Source organism: Adiantum capillus-veneris, chromosome 21, assembly GCF_014529385.1.
Source record: "Adiantum capillus-veneris isolate H3 chromosome 21, ASM1452938v2, whole genome shotgun sequence".
Classification (NCBI taxonomy): Eukaryota; Viridiplantae; Streptophyta; class Polypodiopsida; order Polypodiales; family Pteridaceae; genus Adiantum; species Adiantum capillus-veneris.
Genome location: NC_140951.1, coordinates 50978347 through 50999857, shown reverse-complemented (window position 1 = coordinate 50999857; position 21511 = coordinate 50978347). Strand labels below are relative to the sequence as shown.

Genomic DNA, 21511 nt, shown 5'->3' with positions numbered 1-21511 from the left:
CCTTCACGGTCAGTATTCCCACGCATTGAACGACTTTCCCAACGCATACGGGCACTTTGCAAAACCTGGCGAGAATCTGCAGCACGCTGAATTCTCTGTTTTCAGCCCTGAAAATGCGCCAGATCACCTGTACAGCGGTCCCCTTGCATCCCCGAACCTCCTGGGGGTATTAGGGTCCGTTTAGGGCCAAAACCCTAAACCTGCAAAAATACACAGCAGGCTGTAATTCACTGTTTCGGGCTCCGTTTCGCGTGCCGGTCGCATCCGTAGCAAGTTCTCGAGCTCCCGCACCTGTAGGGCTACTTGCCCTTTGAATCGGACGAGATTTCTGGCGTGAAACCTCTCCGAATTCACCTGTACCTGCGGGGGGATTAGCCGCTAGCTAATCCAGTACCTGTGCAAGAGGCTCTTGCCTCGGCAATCGCGCATGAACCCACACAACTGTACATTGGTCAAATGAAGAGCCCACTAGAGGGGCATAACATACTGCCAAAGGGGAGAGAGAGGGCAGTGCGTAGCGTGCAGGGCATCACTCCTGGCACCGCACTGTACATAGGAGGGAAAGCAAGCACTCCATAGCTCTTAACCTGTGACAGAGACTTGCAAAATGAGCCTCCCAGCTATAAATCACGTTTTTGCCTTCTCTATAAGTAGTAAACTGGCCTCAAAGTGCCAAGTGTCACTCATTTGTGCATTTTCCCGCTTTAGACCCTCGGGTCTAAAAATATCTCACCTGCAGCCTCTGTTGACTTGGCCACAGAGTAACAAAATGATCCCCATGTCAAACTGCACGTAATGACGCGAAGACATTTTCAGGTCCCAAAATAGCAGTTCCCTAAATTTTAGGAGATGCTGCCATTGTATCTTTCTAGGTCATCCGACCCTCTTTGTACACTGCGGCCACATCCAGAACTGAAATGTAGCCTCTGTAGCAAAGGATTCCACTTTGGCTAGTCAATGACCCCACTTGGCTAACCATAGTCCTTGTCCAACCTTAGTGCTCTCTTGCCCTCAAGCCCGGACTCCCTCTGGACAGTTCCACACTAGCTATGCAATGCAGGGCAGTTAGATTTCCCGAGGGGTGTTTCCAAAAAGTGAAAGTAAATAGATAATAAGAAAGAAATCAACAAAAAGGATAGATAGTAGTCACACGCTGGTGACATACCCCCCTCTTGAAATCTCAAACGTCCTCGTTTGCATCTATGTCGTACATGCTCCTAGTCAACACTGATGTATTCAACACCTGTCGACACATATACGACACATACATGCTCATTGTCAACCCTGGTGTATTCAACACCTCGTCGACTCATGTATTGCCTGCGTGTGAACCCTGTCCCAATGACATAGTGGTAGCTGCGCACTCTGCCATTGGTTTGAGTCACTAACTTTCCAGTGACAAAATGGTAGCTGCACATTTTTCCACTGTCTTATAGTACACGTTGGATCCCGTAACACTTTCGAGCATACCCAAACCGACAGTTTAAGAATGCAGTTACACATGTACTGTTCAATAGAAGCAATCACTGTATCCTTGACAAACTGACAAGAAATACTCACTTCTATAGCACTAACCAAACTTTTGGACATTCCATAAGAGCAATTGCCAAACTGACAATCTGTACAGCTCTAACATTCATGTAACAGGTATTTGATTTGAGCTCACTTTAAATACCATGTACATCATTTGTTTCAGAAACCATTGTCACACTGACAATCCATGTAGCTTTGAAACTCAAGGGGTCAAGGTAGGTTGCAAATCGAAGGCTTCAAGGTAAAGGGATAACACAGTTGGTGACTCTGCAAGTTCACCTTCTCCCATCCACTTAGCATCCATTGGTGGATAGTTTCTGAACTTTACCAAGTAACGCCTAGCAACCTTGCCTTTCACTTTCCTTTCTTTGTGTGCCAAAATCTGTTCAGGGACCAAGATCTCGTCAAGTTCCTCGACTTCCGGCTGATCTTCACCTGGCATATCTTCTGGCACATCACCCACATAGGGTCTGAGAAGACTAACATGAAACGCATTGTGAATCTTCCAACTGTCAGGCAATTTCAGCCTATATGCAACATCACTGATTATGTCGCATACTTGAAAAGGCCCATAGTAACGCATGCTGAGCTTTGGAAACAGTCTTTCCTTGCCCTTCATCTTCTTTAACCTTGCCTTTTCAAAGCGTAAAAGCATCCAATCACCAAGTGAATATACCACTTCACGACGGTGACGATCAGCTGCTTTCTTTTGCTTTGCCTGAGTCCTTTCTAAGGCCACTTTGACCTTCTTGTACATTTCATCCATGTCCTGAACATACTTATCTGCTTCAAATATCTTGTCCTTTGTATGCAGTATGGGAGGAACTTTCTTGCCACCTTCAACTATCTCAAAAGGTGCCTTGCCAGTTGATGAATGCACTGTATCATTGTATGCATACTCCACCAATGGCAAATATTGCTCCCATTTTCCTTTATGCTCTGACACATAGCACTTCAGCAGATCTAGGACAGTAGAATTTGCCTCTTCTAACTGCCCATCTGTTTGAGGATGAAATGACGAAGAGAATTTGAGCGTGGTGCCCATATTCTCAAACAAGCCTCTCCAGAACAAACTTGTCATGCGTGGATCACGGTCGCTAACAATCGACTGTGGCATGCCATGATACTTGAAAATATTGCTCATAAACAAGCGTGCCATCTGATCTGGCTTTATCTTCTTCCTGACAGGAATAAAATGAGCCTGTTTGCTGAATCTGCAAATAATGGTCCAAATACCATCGTTTCCTGTCTGTGTTCTCGGAAGATCAAAGGTAAAATCCATAGCAATACTTTCCCATGGTTTATCTGGAATAGGTAGTGGTTGCAATATTCCTGGTGCCTTTTGCCTGTCAAACTTGACCTTTTGGCATATTAGGCATTCTCGCACAAAGGCATCCACATCCCTTCTCAATGTAGGCCAGTAGAAGAATGTCTCAACCGCTTTAACTGTAGCATCGATACCACGATGCCCTGCATACGGTGGGACATGACTCTCTTCCATAACTTTGCGTCGCAATGGCTTTGTGACACACAATCTGCCATGCATCATCATGAACCCGTCTTTAAGAAGATAGTATTCATGACGTTGTCCATCCATTAGCTGCTCGAAGACCCTTGCAAAATCTTCATCATTTGCATATTGGTCTCTCATATCAGCAAGTTCATGATGATAAGGAATTGACACAGCTGAAATTTGTGGCTTCCTTGACAAGGCATCAGCCACAACGTTCTTCTTGCCTTCCACATGCACAATCTGAAAATGGAACATGGACAAGATATTTGCCCATCGCATATGCTTCTCAGATAACTTTGTTTGTGTCAAGAAGTATCGCAAGGTCTGATGATCCGTTTGGACAACGAAATCTGCACCTAGCAGGTAGTGTTTCCAACTTAAGAGCGCATGAATCACAGCCAGTAACTCTTTCTCGTAGACCTGCATGGTCATCTCTGGCCCTTGCAAAATTCTGCTCTCATAGGCTACTACCCTGCCATCTTGCATTAGCAGTGCACCAATGCTACTACCGCAGGCATCACACTGGACCACAAATGACTTCCTAAGATCTGGCAACACAATGACTGGATCTGAAGTCATCTTTTCCTTTAAGAGATTAAAAGCTGAAATCTCTTTTTGTGTCCATCTGAAGGTGACTGCCTTCTTTTGAAGAGCATGTAAAGGTGAAGCAATCTCAGCGAAATTTCGGATAAACCTTCTGTAATAGGAGCATAGTCCCAAAAAGCTTCGGACATCATGCACCGTCTTCAAATTTGGCCATGACTTGATCGCTTCAACTTTTGCAGGATCCATTCTAACACCATCCTTTGAGACAATGTGTCCCAGAAAGGGAATCTCTTCCAGAAAAAACTCACTTTTCTTTGCATTGATGAGCAACCTATGACTGCGTAACTCTTTGAACACAATGGCCAAGTGATGCCTATGCTCCTCTTCATTCTTTGAGTAGACTATCATGTCATCAAAGAATGTACCAACAAACTGCTGGTGTGGACGGAAAATTCTGTCCATCATCCTATTGAACGTAGCAGGAGCATTTGTGAGACCAAAGGGCATCACTAAAAATTCGTAAAGGCCAAACGTTGTTCTAAAAGCAGTCTTGTGCACATCCTCTGATCTAATGCGGATCTGATGGTACCCACTCTTTAGATCTATCCTGCTAAACATAGCTGCTCCTTCTAATTTGTCCATAATATCATCAATTCTAGGTATAGGGAACCTATTCTTGATGGTATTCTTGTTCAGTGCACGGTAGTCGATGCACATACGCCATGAGCCATCCTTTTTCTGCACCAACAACACTGGAGAACAGAATGGAGATGAACTGGGCTGAATCAGCCCCTTTTCTAACAGCTCATGTACTTGGCCCATTATCTCTTTCTGCTGAGCCGCACTAACCCTGTACGGAGGCTTATTTGGTGGGCTACTGCCTAGCACCAAATCTATCGCATGATCCTCGGGTCTCTCTGGCGGTAATTGAGATGGTAATGAATCAGAAAAACAGTCACTATACTGTTGTAAAAACATTGACCTTTCTTTATCTAGCACACATAAATTTGATTCATCACAATCTGACACTTCACGTGCAAAAACCAAGTACGCAGAAAGATGCTTTTTCATTACAGAAGTAATAGCAGAAGCTGATACAGTAGGAATAGACTCCCCTTTAAGCTTTACATCCAGAATGTGAGTCTTTCCCCTGCTCTGTACAGTGATCTTTTTGTTGTAGGCATCCATGATTCCCTGTACACGAAACAACCAAGGAATACCTAACAACACATCACATCCGTCCAGTGACATGATGTAAAATTCTTCAGCATCTACATAGGACTGGATATGTAGACGCAACTTTCCAATGATGGGTGTCACAGCCTCTGTATGGCCAGGACATGCCAAACCTGCCTCTGCTGTATACCCCATCTCTTCAGGTCTGATTCCCAACTTTGAAGCCAATTCTGGGGAAATAAAGTTGGCTTTGGCACCTGGATCAAAGAAGATAAGCACTGTTTGATCCCTGACCTTTCCCCATGCTCTGCAAAGCTCACTTGCATCTGAATTTGGCTTGTCGCCCACCATATCTGGCACTAGACCAGCCATGGGCTTCTTTCCTTTCTTGTCTTCCTTGTCATCAGAATCAGCTGGCCTTTTCTTTGTAGGACAATTGTAAGCAATGTGGCCAAATTGCTCACATATAAAGCATTTGTTCTCTGTCCTCAGGACCTTCTTTTGCTCTTCTGACTTGCGAGGAAAACGTCTTTTCCATTTCTTTGCTGGTCCTTTTTCTGATTCAGCCGTAGCTTTGTCTTTCCCTGCGTTGGCTGACTCCTGAGTCCCTTTAGGAGCCTCATTGGGAACGTGCTTCTTGGCTGAATGTTTCTTGCATGATCCTGCCTTGACACCAGTGTTAAATTCACAATCTTCTCCCTTGAGCAAACCATTGCCAGTGTTTGCTACCTCGATGAGCTGCGTCAAAGTAGTGACTTTTGTCTTCGTGCAGTATTTTCTCAATCCTTTGGGTAGGCCACAACAATATTTTTCAATCTGTTCTGTCAATGGCACAAACCTATAGGAAGTTACTGGAAGTAGAGCTTTCCAAAACTTCCGATTGTAATCATCGAGGTTTCTGCAAGTGGCAGCATTAAGCTGGTGCCATTCTGTCATGACATCTGCTTCAAAGTCATCAGATAACCATGCTGCTGCAAAAATCTGCTTGAAGTAAATCCATGTGGACGGAGCTTGCCCTTGAAGCAATAAAGTTGTCCACCATTGTCCCGCATTCCCTGTCAAGAAAGTGGCTGCCTTGCGGACCTTTGAAGCCTCTGTAAAATTTCCCCCTGCATAGGCCTTGTCAAACTGCTGGAGGAATGAAAGAGCCTTCTTCCTGTCATCAAACCCTGTAAAGGTTGTGAATGACACACCTTTGCCACCTTCTTTGTATGGAGTTGGCCTCTCCAGCGGCGTTAAATTGTCATATGGAAGTGACTGAAACATGGGAACACTATTAGGGTTTATCTGTGTTCCTTGGCCGCTATTAACTTGACCTGGAAATGCCATATTTGGCTGCTGATTTGTAATTCCAGCCATACCAAAATTTGCTTGTGGCATCCCAAATTGGCCCTGAGTGCTCTGAAACCCTGGTAGCATGCCTGTGACACCATACATGGGGTTAGGCATCATCGTTTGAGCACCGCCAAACACTGTTCCTGGCGTGTAAAACTGATTTCCAGGTGCATGACCAGCCATGCTCTGGAATACGGATCCACCTCCAAAATAGCCAGGGTGTACTGAAGGTGGTGGGAAGACCTGTTGCATAGCCTGTAGGTTGCTTCCCTGCCCATTAGAACCAGCTATAGGCTGCTGAAAGGTGGCGGGCTGAACTGGTACAGCTTGAAAGACTGGCATCTCAGCCACTTGTTCTTGCACCTTAGGCATAGGTTGTGGAGACTGCATGTTCTCCGTCAAGTGTACAGGTGTTTCCATTGACTGTGCGGTATGAATCACCTGTGCTCGAGCCTTAACAGGCTTTTGAATATGATCCAGTGACCCAACTTGCTGAGACGGAACAGGAGGTTGCAGAAAGGCTAAAAACCTCGGATTCTGCATTACTTGTGTGAACATAGCCACAGCAGTAGCCAACTGGGTCCTGAATATATCGTCATCTGTCTGTGGTGGTCTTGACGACTCACCCACTTCATGTGTCTGTTGACCCTGTGAAGAGGAAACCTCTTCAGTCACATCATCTGGTCTGTCAGCCATAATTGCAATTCCATGTGTCTGGTTTATGATCCCCTGTGTCTTCAAGTCCAAAACTGACCAAGGCTCACTTCTATGGGAAAAAGTGATTTAATCCCGTCGATGGAACCATGTAACCGGCCTGTTCAATCCAAAAAGGGCGGTAGACTTTACTTTAAACCTTGATTTAGCTTTCACCCATTATTAGTCGTCTATTTTACCTGTACTTTCAAGACACAACAAAGGGGAGAGGGATACAGGCTGCTAGATTGCACCTGTATAAGTAGACGGACACCAGATTGGCCCCTAACTTAGGCGCCCCTTTCGGTATTTCTTTATTGTTCAAAAGAGGGAATAAACGTTGTGGTTCCTTACAAGCTGCCCCGCACAAACTCGACTGAATTTCCACTGTTCCAGCCCGATTTCGGCAGCATAACTGTACTAGAACCCTTCACGGTCAGTATTCCCACGCATTAAACGACTTTCCCAACGCATACGGGCACTTTGCAAAACCTGGCGAGAATCTGCAGCACGCTGAATTCTCTGTTTTCAGCCCTGAAAATGCGCCAGATCACCTGTACAGCGGTCCCCTTGCATCCCCGAACCTCCTGGGGGTATTAGGGTCCGTTTAGGGCCAAAACCCTAAACCTGCAAAAATACACAGCAGGCTGTAATTCACTGTTTCGGGCTCCGTTTCGCGTGCCGGTCGCATCCGTAGCAAGTCCTCGAGCTCCCGCACCTGTAGGGCTACTTGCCCTTTGAATCGGACGAGATTTCTGGCGTGAAACCTCTCCGAATTCACCTGTACCTGCGGGGGGATTAGCCGCTAGCTAATCCAGTACCTGTGCAAGAGGCTCTTGCCTCGGCAATCGCGCATGAACCCACACAACTGTACATTGGTCAAATGAAGAGCCCACTAGAGGGGCATAACATACTGCCAAAGGGGAGAGAGAGGGCAGTGCGTAGCGTGCAGGGCATCACTCCTGGCACCGCACTGTACATAGGAGGGAAAGCAAGCACTCCATAGCTCTTAACCTGTGACAGAGACTTGCAAAATGAGCCTCCCAGCTATAAATCACGTTTTTGCCTTCTCTATAAGTAGTAAACTGGCCTCAAAGTGCCAAGTGTCACTCATTTGTGCATTTTCCCGCTTTAGACCCTCGGGTCTAAAAATATCTCACCTGCAGCCTCTGTTGACTTGGCCACAGAGTAACAAAATGATCCCCATGTCAAACTGCACGTAATGACGCGAAGACATTTTCAGGTCCCAAAATAGCAGTTCCCTAAATTTTAGGAGATGCTGCCATTGTATCTTTCTAGGTCATCCGACCCTCTTTGTACACTGCGGCCACATCCAGAACTGAAATGTAGCCTCTGTAGCAAAGGATTCCACTTTGGCTAGTCAATGACCCCACTTGGCTAACCATAGTCCTTGTCCAACCTTAGTGCTCTCTTGCCCTCAAGCCCGGACTCCCTCTGGACAGTTCCACACTAGCTATGCAATGCAGGGCAGTTAGATTTCCCGAGGGGTGTTTCCAAAAAGTGAAAGCAAATAGATAATAAGAAAGAAATCAACAAAAAGGATAGATAGTAGTCACACGCTGGTGACAGGCTAACTCTGGCGATAGAGACCCTTAGTCCCTCTGATAAACTTCACAACTTTATCGACAGATGTAAAAATAGAATTAACATCTTGGCAATGCCCTCCTATTGCACCCACTTAAAAATACTCTCTCTCTCTCTCTCTCTCTCTCTCTCTCTCTCTCTCTCTCTCTCTCTCGCGCACCTCCTCCCCGGCACCTCGCAAATCACGTGCATTAGAAAGAGAGCATGATGAAGTTGTATCAATATGAAAGGGGCCATCAAAGTAACTATGACATTAGTTATAAGCAAGAGGTGCATGAAAGTCCCATCCTTGAGACTTGAACGATGAGAAAGTGAGGAACATCCATGTAGGTAGCCGATACACATAGTTTTGGTTTCATTCAACAGATAATAAGGGCAAGTGGGGACAGTAACTACCCATTCTTGAGTAAGCCTACAACAATATGGTGCATTCGTCAACAGGCGACACCTTTTGAGATTGTGGAGGGTGGTAAAAAGATTCCTCCCATTTTGCACACAAAGGACAAAATTTTTACGGTTTAAAAAGGCAAGGTTAAAGAAGATAAAGAGCAAGGAAAGGTTGTTTCGAAGGTCAGCATGCGTTATTATGGACCTTTTCGAGTACTTAAGAAGAAGAGCGATGTTGCGTTTAGGCTGAAATTACCCGACACTTGAAAGATTCATAATGCGTTTCACGTGAGTCTTCTTTGAAGTTCTAATATTCCTTGCGGGTGATGTGCCAAAAGATATGTCAGATGAGGATCAGCCAGATGTTGAGGAACTTGATGAGATCTTGGTACCTGAGCAGATTTTGGCACATAAGGGAAGAAAAGTTAAGGGAAAAGTTGCAAGACGCTATTTGGTGAAGTTTAAGAACTATCCACCTAAGGATGCAAAGTGGATGAAAGAGTGAAGTTTTGGAGTCACCAAAATGTATTGCAGCTTTACCTTGAGGCCTTTGGGTTGCAGCCTATGTATGCCCCAACTCAACGAGTTCGAAAGAGGGGTAATGATGGAGCTAGCATATCAAATGTACATACGGATTTAGAGCAATAGAAGTGGACACTGCTCTACAAATGCTAAAGGTATTATGCTCACTTGCAAAATTATGAAGGTGTCATTAAGTGATGTCATTTGTATCTATGTTTCATGACCTTTCCTGCGGATACATGTGATGATAAAAGGGTGCTAATCGCACTAAATCATCTATGGCATGTATATTTGACATGCAATTGAGGACGTTTGCGATTTCAAGACGGGGGTATGTCACAAGGCTATGGCAACCACTAACCTTAGTTGTTGGTTTCTTTCCCATAATTTTTATTTAATTTTTGGGACCTTTTTTAAAGTCACAAATGGCCGGACATTGTGTGGCCAGTGTGAAACAACTGACGGCCAAGAGTTTCACCTATAGTTGGGAAGTGCATGTCGCCACAAGATGGTCGGGCCAGTTGACACTAAAATCCGAGCAGTAAAAGGGTGTCTAGGCTCAGTCCAAAGTCATTTAAATAAGTCGGTGGATACTAGGAATTAACTCAAAAGAGGCAAACTGGATACATGACAGTCTCTGAGTTATTTGATAGTCTTATCTCAAGAGGGGGCGCCCAAATTGAGAGAGTTATTTGATAGTCTCATCTCAAGAGGGGGCGCCCAAACTGAGAGAGGAGGCTGATTTTTGTTCATTAAGTGAACCACTATGTGTGTGAGTAGTGGATGTAGGTAATGATTGATCACAGCTTTAAAGAAGTGAACTTAGAGTTCTGTGAAGATTGTCTCTACGGTAAACAAAAGAGAGTAAAATTTCAAAAAGCAAGAAATAAAAGAAAAAATAAAAAAACTTGAATTGGTTCATTCTGATGTTTGGGGTTCTGCAACTTGCAAGTACACCATTCCTCGGTGGCTCGTTGTACCATGTAACATTCATAGACGATGCAGCTAGGAAAACATGGATTTATGTAATGAAGACTAAACCCGATGTGTTCTCCATATTTCAAAGGTGGAGAGCTTTTGTGGAGAATGAAGCAGATATCAAGCTTAAATGTCTCAAATCCGACAATGGAGGCAAATATTGCACCCAAGCTTTTGAAAGCTTTTGTGCTAGCAATGGCATTCAGAGGCAAAGGACAACCCCAAGGACACCTCAACAAAATGGCATTTCGGAAAGGATGAACAGAACAATCATGAAGCGAGCACAAAGCATGCGGCTACATGCAGGCCTACCGCTTGAGCTTTGGGCAAAAGCAATAAGTACGTCTGTGTACTTAATTTACCGGTCACCCTCAACGGCATTGGATGGGGAGTTCCAAAAGAGGCATGAACAAGTAAATCAGTGAATTATACATTTCTCAAAGTGTTTGGGTGCGAGGCTTTCATACACATAGATAGAAGCCTAAGGTCAAAACTAGATGCAAAGTCCAAAAAGTGTTTCTTCATTGGCTATGGAGAAGCTGACTTTGGGTATTGCCTATGGAATCCTGAAAATGATAAAATCTTTAGAAGTACGGATATAATTTTCAACGAACAAAATATGTACAAAGATAACTTGGAAAGAAAACAAACAAAAGAAACAGGTGATGAGTACATGGAGGTTGAGGACGGTGAAGACTCAAGGAGTGCAAGCAGTGACAGTGTACAACAACGTCAACCAAATGAGAAGCCTCAACCTATGCCCAGAAGATCTACAAGAGCAAGTAGACCTCCAGATAGGTTCATTCCTTCCTTCAAACATCTCTTGGTCTCAGATTCTGGAGAGCCGGAATCATATGAAGAAGCTATGCAACGCGAATCCAAAGAAGAATGGATGAAGAGCATGCAAGTAGAAATGTACTCATTACATCGCAACCAAACATGGGAGTTGGTTGAGTTGCCTAAAGGTAAGCGGGCACTGCAAAACAAACGGTTTTTTAAGCTGAAGGAAGAAGAAGGTGGGAGCAAAAGGTACAAGTCCAAACTTGTGGTAAAAGTGTTTTCCCAAAAGAAAGGTATTAATTTCAATGAAATATTTTCTCCTAATGTAAAAATGAACTTAGTTAGGCTTGTCTGCTTGTCCTAAGGCTTGTGGTTGCTCATGACTTAAATCTTGAGCAAATGGATGAGATGTACAGTGTTTCCTCATGGTGACTTAGAGAAGGAAATTTACACGCTTCAACCAAAGGGATATGAAGTAAAAGATAAAGAGAAAATGGTAGAAGAGCTTGTATGGTATAAAGCAAGCATCAAGATATACCTAGATGAATCTAGGATAAGCCCAGATTCACCCTTAAAGGAAAGTGCAAGGTATAGACCCATGGTAGTGCAAGCATCAAGATAGTGGTACTTGAAGTTCGATCGATGGATGTTGGATCACGGATTCAGAAGATGTAACTCGGATCACTACGTCTACACAAAGAATTTAGGAGATGGGAAGTTCATCATCTTAATGTTGTATAATGATGACATGCTGATTGCAAGTGCTAACATGCAAGATATCAAAGACCTAAAAGAGGAGCTGTCTAAATCTTTTTCAATGAAAGACTTAGGTACTGCAAAGCAAATACTAGGTATGAAGATATCAAGGGACAGGATTAAGAAGACACTAAAGCTATCTCAAGAGGATTACATCAAGAAGGTACTAGAAAGGTTTGCAATGCAAGATGCAAAAACGGTTTCTACACCTTTGGCTAGTCACTTTAAACTAACCAAAGATATGTGTCCAAAGACACAAGAAGAGAGAGCCTATATGTCTAAAGTTCCATATGCTGCAGCGATAGGTTCTCTAATGTATGCTATGGTCTGGAGAAGGCCAGGACATTGCACGTGCAGTGGAAGTTGTCAGTAGATTCATGGACAATCCTGGTAAAGAGCACTGGTAAGCTGTGAAGTGGATACTTAACAAATGCTTTGTATTTTGGAGGCACTGAAATTATCTTGCAAGGATATGCTCATGCAGATATGGCACGTGAGAGCACTACTAGCTATGTCTTCACAGTTGAAAGCACAATAATAAGTTAGGCTTCAAAGCTGCTGAAGGTGGTCTCACTTTCTACCACAAAAGTAGAATATATAGCAATGACGGAGGCAAGCAAAGAAATTTTGTGGCTTCGCAAATTCTTGGAGGAGATTGGATACAAGCAAAACAATTGTGTTTTGTACTGTGACAATCAGAGCGCCATTCATCTTGCGAAGAATTAAGCCTTTCACTCAAGGACAAAGCACATTGAGGTGAGATATCACTTCATGCGTACTCTTTTACAAGAAGGACAACTAAAGCTAGAAAAGGTGCACACAAGCGAGAATCCTGCAGACATGTTTACAAAGGTAGTCAACAAGGAGTAGTTGAGCTTTTGCTCATTTTCAATCGGCATTCAAGGATAAGAAACCAAGATGGAAAGAAGTCACACGTTTGGTATGGAGATCACTCTCCAAGTGGGAGATTGTTAAGTATGGAGCTAATTCACCCCTTGTAACTTTTAGTCATAAAAATGCACATTTGTAAGGCGGCAAACCCCCGTTATGAGGAGAAGCCATCATATGTAACAAAAATCACTTATCGGAAAACCAAAATTTCACACTCGCAAGAATATTCCCTTTTCGCAAGAATAAGATGGCCCGACGGTGGCCGGAAAGTGATTGGAAAACGACCAGCCAGATAGTCGATGGCCGGTAGTCAATGGTCAGTGGGCGAAAGTCCATGGCCGGTGGCGGGTGGTCGAATCCAATGGCGGACTTGTCTTCTCAAGGGCGGCCACACATCGGCGCACTGGTGTCACGTGACACATTCAACCCTATGTGTCCGTGGACAAGCTACAGCATGATCAGGATTCAGTTCAGTCAAGTCAGTCTAGAAAAGGAAGTGATCTGGCACTTTTGTGAGTCTGTTCGCAGACCGTGCATGTACAAACACTTAGATTAGATACATATCCTCTGGTTGCACACAGCAGGACCATCAGATTCCAGTCAGATCCCATCAGTAGCATTTTTACAGTGTATAGACCTATTTTCCCTATTTTTGACATTTTTCACTTATTATTTTTAAGTGACTTTTGTTGGAAAGTTTGCTAAGTTTGTATATAAGCAAACTAGAGCTACACTTTCTGGCAAAAGAGGCAGCAGGAGCATTCGCTCAACAGGAAACTTCTCAGCAAAACCCCAAGCCCTAGCGTTTTTGCTTCACAAGCATAAAGCTAGCGTTTTTGGATCAGATCAGCCCAGGCGTTTTGGTGCATAGTAGATCAGCCCCGGCGCCATCACGACACAGCAGATCAGCCTAGCGTTTTGCATTTGCAGAACAACCGGCGACAGATTTGCAGATTTTTAGCCCTAGCGTTTTTGCATCTACGAGACAACTCAGCGTTTTTGCAGATCATCGCGACAGAACATCAGCATTTTCAGTTTTCAGCCCTTAGACACCGCAGATCTAGCCCCGAACTCGCAGATCTCACCTTCCCGCAGCAGTTCCTCGCCGCACGGTCAATTTCTGCCAGGTTTATAGTTTCAGCCCGGAAAACGCAGATTTCAGCATCTGCGTTTTCAGCGCCTCGTCGTCGCATCGTCGCCATCGCTGGCATCACCGACATAGAGTCAGAATTCAGCAGATAGAAGATTTGCAGATTTCAGCCTTTAGAGTTTCCAGATTTCAGCTCGTCTCGTCGTAGTCAACATCGTCGGCAAGTCCAAGCATTGTAGAGATTTGTGCAATCATAAGTAGACCGCTCTCGCCATAGAGAGTGGGGCCTTCGCAGGAGGGTTTTACAACGTCTCTGGTGTCGAATTCTCTTCTCTCTCTATCTCTCAGTCTCATACACTTGCACGCACAGTGTCCATTCACTTTGTTTATGATCATTGCACTCTCTCATTAAGAACGGAAGGCTCTCCCTTCCATAAGAACAAAAGGAACCTTGAGCACAGTTCGGAGCACTCCTCTTGAGCAAGTTCAAACATTCATTCCGCTGCACCTTACATTGGTATCAGAGCTTTGGTAGTGTTCTGTATCACTCAAGGAAAGAACCACAAGAACCACAGAATTTTTTTTTGCTTGTTGAGGTCGCACAAACCCAAGTTCGCTTGGGCGTGTCGATTCCTAATCGTGTTTTTGAAGAGTGACAGGAATCCCAGGAAAGAAGGGCTTGTCCAGCCTCCCCTTGTGCCTCTTTTCACTCATTGAGAGCGGACCGTGCACTTAGCGGCCGGTCAATCGACGTGAGGTGGGAAAAAGCAACCTTGGTGTGAGCGCAAGGCCACCAAGGGGTGCGGCCCACGGAAAAGAGCAAAACTCGGGTGAAGAGAAGATCCTTCTCTAACACAGATTGCAAGCAAAAGAAGAACCTCAAGACCCGCAAGAACCTCAAGAACTCAAGAACCCCAAGAACCAAGATCCGCAAGAACCCAAGTTCCTCGTGAACTTAAGAACCCAAGACCACAAGAACCCGCAAGAACCCACGACTTCAGTGGATGGTCATCACTCGAAGCGGAATGGATACTTCGCTTGGAGGTGATGAGCATGAGAGAGGCGAAAAAGAATTTTCCCCAGCAGGAGGTTTTTTCGACCCTCCCCCTTCCCCATCTACGCCAAGGATTGCACTAACTCCTATGGAGGAGTTGGAGCAATTGTTTATGGAAAGGAAGTTAGAACGCGAAGCAAGAAATGCAGAAAGAAGAGCAAAAATGGATCACAGACACGCAGAAAGAAAAGCAGAAAGAAAGGCAGCCAAAGCAAGACAAGAACAGAGCGACCGACACATGAAAGAGTTCTTGCGACTCTTTTCTCAAGTGCAGGCACAGATGCAAGAGATTCAGGAGACGGTGACTCTCTCAGTCTCTTCTTTTCCCAAGCATGACACACAGGACTTGCATGATTATGAGAAGCATGATGAATTGAATGATAATGATGAGCATGATGGTTTGAATGCCAATGATTTGCATGATGATTTGGATGACAATGACAAGCATGATGATTTCCATGATGATCAAGATGTGATTTCTCACAAGTATGATGAGTTGCATGAAGATGATGTGATTGTTCACACGGATGATGTGTTAGTCGATACTGTCTCTAGTGAAGCTAACCTCATTTCAGATTTGATGAGTCAAGAAGAACCGATCTTGGCTCTCGAGCCAAGGTCCAAAGAACCCTCACAGGAAGTATTATGTGTTCGCATGATTCATACGCACGTAGTGATCAAGTGTTTCATTCGTGATCGTTTCTTGTATTTTAGTCAGTGTCTTTATGTGATCCCTTTTCCTAGGCATGAATATTGTACGTTGAGCACGTTTCACTCATGAATGAACACAAATGTATGCGGATTGTTCATGGAAAGCTGAAAAGTATGCATTCAAGGAAGTCACATTCCATGTCTCTTCCTTGGCATGACACAATTGTAGAAAGAGCACATGAAAGTATGAGCACCAAGCATGGGCATTTCCGTTGTGAATTGCCACAGTTGATTGCTTTAGATCAAAAAGACAAGATTCGCTCTCATTGTTTGTGTGTGTGTGGTGAACGGTTAGGCACTCCGTCTATGTGTTCATCTACATTGCATGTACAGCCTTTGAGGAAGACAAGATTTTTTTCACTCACTTTACATGGAATGGATATGTTCATGTTTTTGTGTTAGAAATGGTTTCAAGAATTTTCAGCCATGGAGATTCTTGAAGAAGAAAGAAGCATGACTCTAGACGAAGTTGAAGCATTGAAGGAGCCACAGAAGAATTTGTGTCGCTTTCGGCGCAGCCCAAAGAAGCAAGCGTTGCAGACCTTTATTAAGTTCAAGTACCGCACAACCCACACATCAAAGTGGGCCGGCGAAGAGTCCCTTCCAGGATTCCGGATGCTATTGGCGATCTCCCTCGACGCCATACAGTTCGGTACCAGTACCTCACTTTGAAAAGGAAGGGATGTCACGTGACACATTCAAGTTTCAACCCTATGTGTCCGTGGACAAGCTACAGCATGATCAGGGTTCAGTTCAGTCAAGTCAGTCTAGAATAGGAAGTGATCTGGCACTTTTGTGAGTCTGTTCGCAGACCGTGCATATACAGACACTTAGATTAGATGCATATCCTCTAGTTGCACATAGCATGACCATCAGATTCCAGTCAGATCCCATCAATAGCATTTTTATAGTGCATAGACCTATTTTCCCTATTTTTGACATTTTTCACTTATTATTTTTAAGTGATTTTTGTTGGAAAGTAGGTAGGGCAATTTTGCTAAGTTTGTATATAAGAAAACTAGAGCTAGCACTTTCTGGCAAAAGAGGCAGCAAGAGCATTCGCTCAACAGGCAACTTCTCAACAGAACCCCAAGCCCTAGCGTTTTTGCTTCACAAGCATAAAGCTAGCGTTTTTGGATCAGATCAGCCCTGGCATTTTGGTGCACAGCAAATCAGCCCCGGCGCCATCACGACATAGCAGATCAGCCTAGCGTTTTGCATTTGCAGACCAACCGGTGACAGATTTGCAGATTTTCAGCCCTAGCGTTTTTGCATCTGCAGGACAACTCAGCGTTTTTGCAGATCATCACGACGGAACATCAAGGAACATCAGCGTTTTCAGTTTTCAGCCCTTAGACACCGCAGATCAAGCCCCAAACCTCGCAAATCTCACCTTCCTGCAACAGTTCCTCGCCACGCGGTCAGTTTCCGCAAGGTTTATAGTTTCAGCCCGGAAAACGCAGATTTCAACATCTGCGTTTTCAGCGCGTCGTCGTCGGATCGTCGCCATCGTCGTAGTCATTGACATAGAGTCAAAATTCAGCAGATAGAAGATTTGCAGATTTCAACCCTTAGAGTTTCCAGATTTCAGCCCGTCTCGTCGTCGTCGACATCGTCGGCAAGTCCAAGCATTGTAGAGATTTGTGCAATCATAAGTAGACCGCTCTCGCCATAGAGAGTGGGGCCTTCGCAGGAGGGTTTTACGTCTCTGGTGTCGTATTCTCTTCTCTCTCTATCTCTCAGTCTCATACACTTGCACGCACAGTGTCCATTCACTTTGTTTATGATCATTGCACTCTCTCATTAAGAACGGAAGGCTCTCCCTTCCATAAGAACAAAAGGAACCTTGAGCACAGTTCAGAGGCACTCATCTTGAGCAAAGTTCAAACATTCATTCCACTGCACCTTACAACTGGAGAGTTCAACTTAGACTTCTCTACACAAGGGCGGCTACACACAGTTATCTCTCATGAGAGAGGACAACCCTTTTGGCCTATTAAAGGAGGCGTCTCCTGCACACAAAACATATTGTGAAGTTGATGCAACAAGGTGTGTGTGAGGTGGTGAGAGTGAAGCAAGGCGGGAGCTCCATAAAGGGTATAATCCCTTTCTAACCTACTTCTAGTTTGAAGTACTAAAGCCATTGAGTGGCAGCTTTCCCATGGACGTAGCCCACATTGGGTGAACCACGTATATTGTGCTCTCTCTCTCTCTCTCTCTCTCTCTCTCTCTCTCTCTCTCTCTCTCTCTCTCTCTCTCTCTCTCTCATGTGTGAAAATTCTCTCTCCATTAAGTGAACTACTCTAATATCTACTTGTCCTATTTCCTAACAATGTTCCTGTGGCGGTGATCGTAGCCCCAAGATATACAAATCACACGAAACCTCCAAGGTTATCGGTTTAAGAAAAGAGACCTGCTGAAAGATGTCCAAAAACCACAAGTTGCAATTTGCTAATCCGTGGCAAGCATTTTCAAGAAAGCACTGGCCCCAAACCTTTGCGCCCCTTACGGTATTTCTTTATATTGCTTGAACTCAATACATCACCAGTACTCCATCCTTTGCACCTTCGCGCAGAAGCATGTCAGAGAATGAGCCCTTGGTTCATATTTGAAGGCCCTTGGCCTCTCAAAAGCGATTACATGAAAAACTTCAAGTTCTAAAAGCTTCTGGTCCAAAAGTTGCCAGTGCATTTTGCGGAAATTTGTACAGCTACCACATCATCAGCGTAAAATGCAGAAACCCATACAGATGCCACATCAACATGTCAACGAGTTTTGTGGGTTGTCCATACAATTGATGCCACGTCATTGATTCTCCACACAAGAGTTTTGGTGTGTGTGTGTGTTGGTCCTGCTTTATTTAATCTCTCTAGGTCACTTGGGCCCCATCGGACAAGGTCCCATAAGTTGGTAAGACTTCTTCTGCTGCTTCTTCACTTAGGCTTTAGGCACCTCACTCGGGATCTACAAGTCGGCTCAGGTCTTCAGTGGCTTGACACGTCAGCAATTTGTGACAGCACGTACACATGCAACAAGCCAACAAAACACACAACCCTAGACTCTGACAAACACACAGCAACACACAACGGCAGCGGGGGTAGCAAATCAATGCCGAAAGATGGAGCTGGGCCAAGGTGGCAGAGGGCCATCGCGAGGTTATGGACACGGGCTTCCCTCTCTCTCTCTCTCTCTCTCTCTCTCTCTCTCTCTCTCTCTCTCTCTCTCTCTCTCTCTCTCTCTCTCTCTCTCTCTCTCTCTCTCTCTCTCTCTCTCTCTCTCTCTCTCGTGTTTCTATCTCCTCTCTCCTATGCTCCCGTGTCACCATCCCTTTCGCTCCATTCTCACAGATACCACTTTGGTGTAGCCCTTGATTTGGTGTAGCCGAGGCTTGGATAGGGTTGACCTTCTGCATCTCCAAGTGTTTTTCAATAATAGAAATCAGCTCTGTTCTTTTGGGCAAGAGAGAGAGAGGGGGGGAGGGGGAGGTAGTAGAGAGAGAGAGAGAGAGAGAGAGAGAGAGAGAGAGAGAGAAACAACTGACAAGTTCCATTTTGAAAGGGAGAAGATATGGCTATACTATCTCGGCCCACATTGCATGTTACTAGCTCAAGAAAGTTGTCTTTGGAGAGCTAAGCTCAACTCTTCCTGCCTTGCAAAGTTGCAGTCACTAGAAGCAGCCACTTGTTACTAACTTCTGATTGGTACTTTTTTTGCACTTGATCAATAGATTGGTAGAAAACAACATTTGCATCCTGGAAGCTGCATAATAGATAGTTCGATCTAGAGGAGTTTTCTAGCATCCTAACATCCGGATTTTCAACACAATCTAGCTTCGAAACCCTCCATCGAGGGCCTCAAATACTAATGCGTTGTTCCATGAAGCCACTCAAAGAGAGAGAGAGAGAGAGAGAGAGAGAGAGAGAGAGAGAGAGAGAGAGAGAGAGACTCGCTTAAGCCATAACATGTTGGGTGAGAGCGTTGATGTGGATCAGCCACGTAAAGATCACCTCTATCTGTAAGCTCAAAAGCATAGGTATCCATGGTTTGCCTGATGAGGCCCTCACAAATTTAAGTGGGCTTACACAAGTAGAATATTCACATAGCCTTTGCAGAATTGAGTGGGTTTACATTGTTAGAAAGTTCACTTCAAATACTTCATGAATTTGTAACAAAATATACAGTCATTTAGACAGCAGACCTCACCTTCCCATGGTGTGTCATCTGGACCAAAGATGGTCGCACTCCAGACAAACAGGTTTTCCTCACAATGTGGGCTTGCACTACAACCCTGTATAATTATCAAATCATTGAAAAAATTAAAGTCTGTGAAACCACATACATAGAAACCGTTCTTTATCCTAAGATTCAGTGCACATAAATTGCTGAGAGGAAGTTTACACCGAACTTGAATACAGAAAAAACATGGTGACAAGTAGGTTTCAGACAATGATTTTCTTTCCAAGCAATTCATTATGCGTCAAAGCCATGTACAGCTGGACAAACAAGCATCCCCACAATATTGTTCTAGGAATCAATTTACAGCCCAGAAAAAGGCAAGAAAGCAAAAAAAGCAGATTTGAAACAAACTCTCTCTCTCTCTCTCTCTCTCTCTCTCTCTCTCTCTCTCTCTCTCTCTCTCTCTCTCTCTCTCTCTCTCTCTCTCTCTCTCAATCAATGCGCTACATAATTGACAAGCAAAATGATAACAACTGCGCAATTATTAGGGATTAAAAAGCAAAGGAAGGCACCTCAGGGGGCTCGTTACAGATAGCCTTGAGATCGGACATGAGGCGCAGCTGTGCAGACGAGGACGCCATAGTCGCACTCCCCTCCACACCCGCCCCAATTCACGTAAAATGTAGATCGACAAAAATGGATTGTATGTCAACATTCTTACAACGTTTGAAGCTGTGGGTTCAATCTCCCCGAGAAACAAAAACCGTTGTATTGTCACAATCCTTATCACACTTGCATCACGTTGTGGGTTCAATACTCTTGACAATTCCATCAAGCTTTGAGTAAGGGGATGCCTTTGTATTGACCATCGGCCTTATTATAGACCATCTCACCCATCACTCATTATCTTAACACCCTCCCTAATTTTTTCTATCCTTTGTATATCTCATTATGATGATTTAGTGATCTTTTTTCATCATGTGTCATCTCTCGTGTCTCCCATATTTCCTACTTGGAATCAGAGAAGATAAAAGAACCTAACCATAAACATTTTCCTATTTGTCTCATGTTATTTATCTACTATATAAGCTCTTGAAATCCCATTGGATAGTCCTTATTATTTACGAAAATTATCCTATCTGAAGAATGGCCTACTTTGATTACATATAGGTTTTTTATCCATAGAGCTAAGATCCCTAGGATCTTTGAGATATTTCTATCATCTAACTCTTTGAAGAGTCTTGTTTTACTTCAAAAGTCCTTTAGTAAGGCTTGGCTTTTATTAATAAAGTCTCAGTTCATTAAGAAAGGCATTGTTTTCTCCTCCAAAGTGCTCCAGCCACAATCATGCACTTGTGTTGCCTTCTTGCTATCAATTTCTCTTCTCAAGCACTTGTGGCACTATCTCAAGACCCTAGTGTCTGCACTAGCATGAGCTACCTCACCTACTAGGCTATCTTGAGCTAATGCACCTCAAGCCCCCCCCCCCCCCCCCCCCCCCCCCCCCCCCCCCCCCCCCACACACACACACACACACACTTGGAGCTTCAAGTGACCATTACCTTGGTCATTTAGCCTCAAAGTGATTGCTATAGGCTATCAAAGTCTCATCTTGGCTCTCTGTTCAATGGTTTGCTTCTCTAAGCCTTATTACAAACAAACCTTTATTGCTCCTAAGACCTTTGTAAGGGTCTTTTAAGTGGTAAAGCGGTTTCATCAAGCTCAAGCAAGAATTTCATAACATCTACAAATCGATTGTGAATCA

General features: G+C 44.2%; 1 protein-coding gene across 1 annotated transcript in view; it reads right to left on the bottom strand.

Annotated features, from left to right (window-relative positions):
• Positions 1 to 20477, bottom strand: part of LOC147430934 (ubiquitin-conjugating enzyme E2 2-like) — a 45613-nt gene extending 25136 nt beyond the window's left edge. Inside the window, exons 1-2 of the mRNA XM_086493469.1 lie at positions 20319 to 20477; positions 19774 to 19858 (exon numbers count right to left, since the gene is read on the bottom strand). Of these exons, the coding sequence (XP_086349595.1) occupies positions 19774 to 19858; positions 20319 to 20387 (154 nt within the window). The 5' untranslated portion in view covers positions 20388 to 20477. The remainder of the gene's footprint in view (positions 1 to 19773; positions 19859 to 20318) is intronic.
• Positions 20478 to 21511: the final 1034 nt, after the last annotated feature.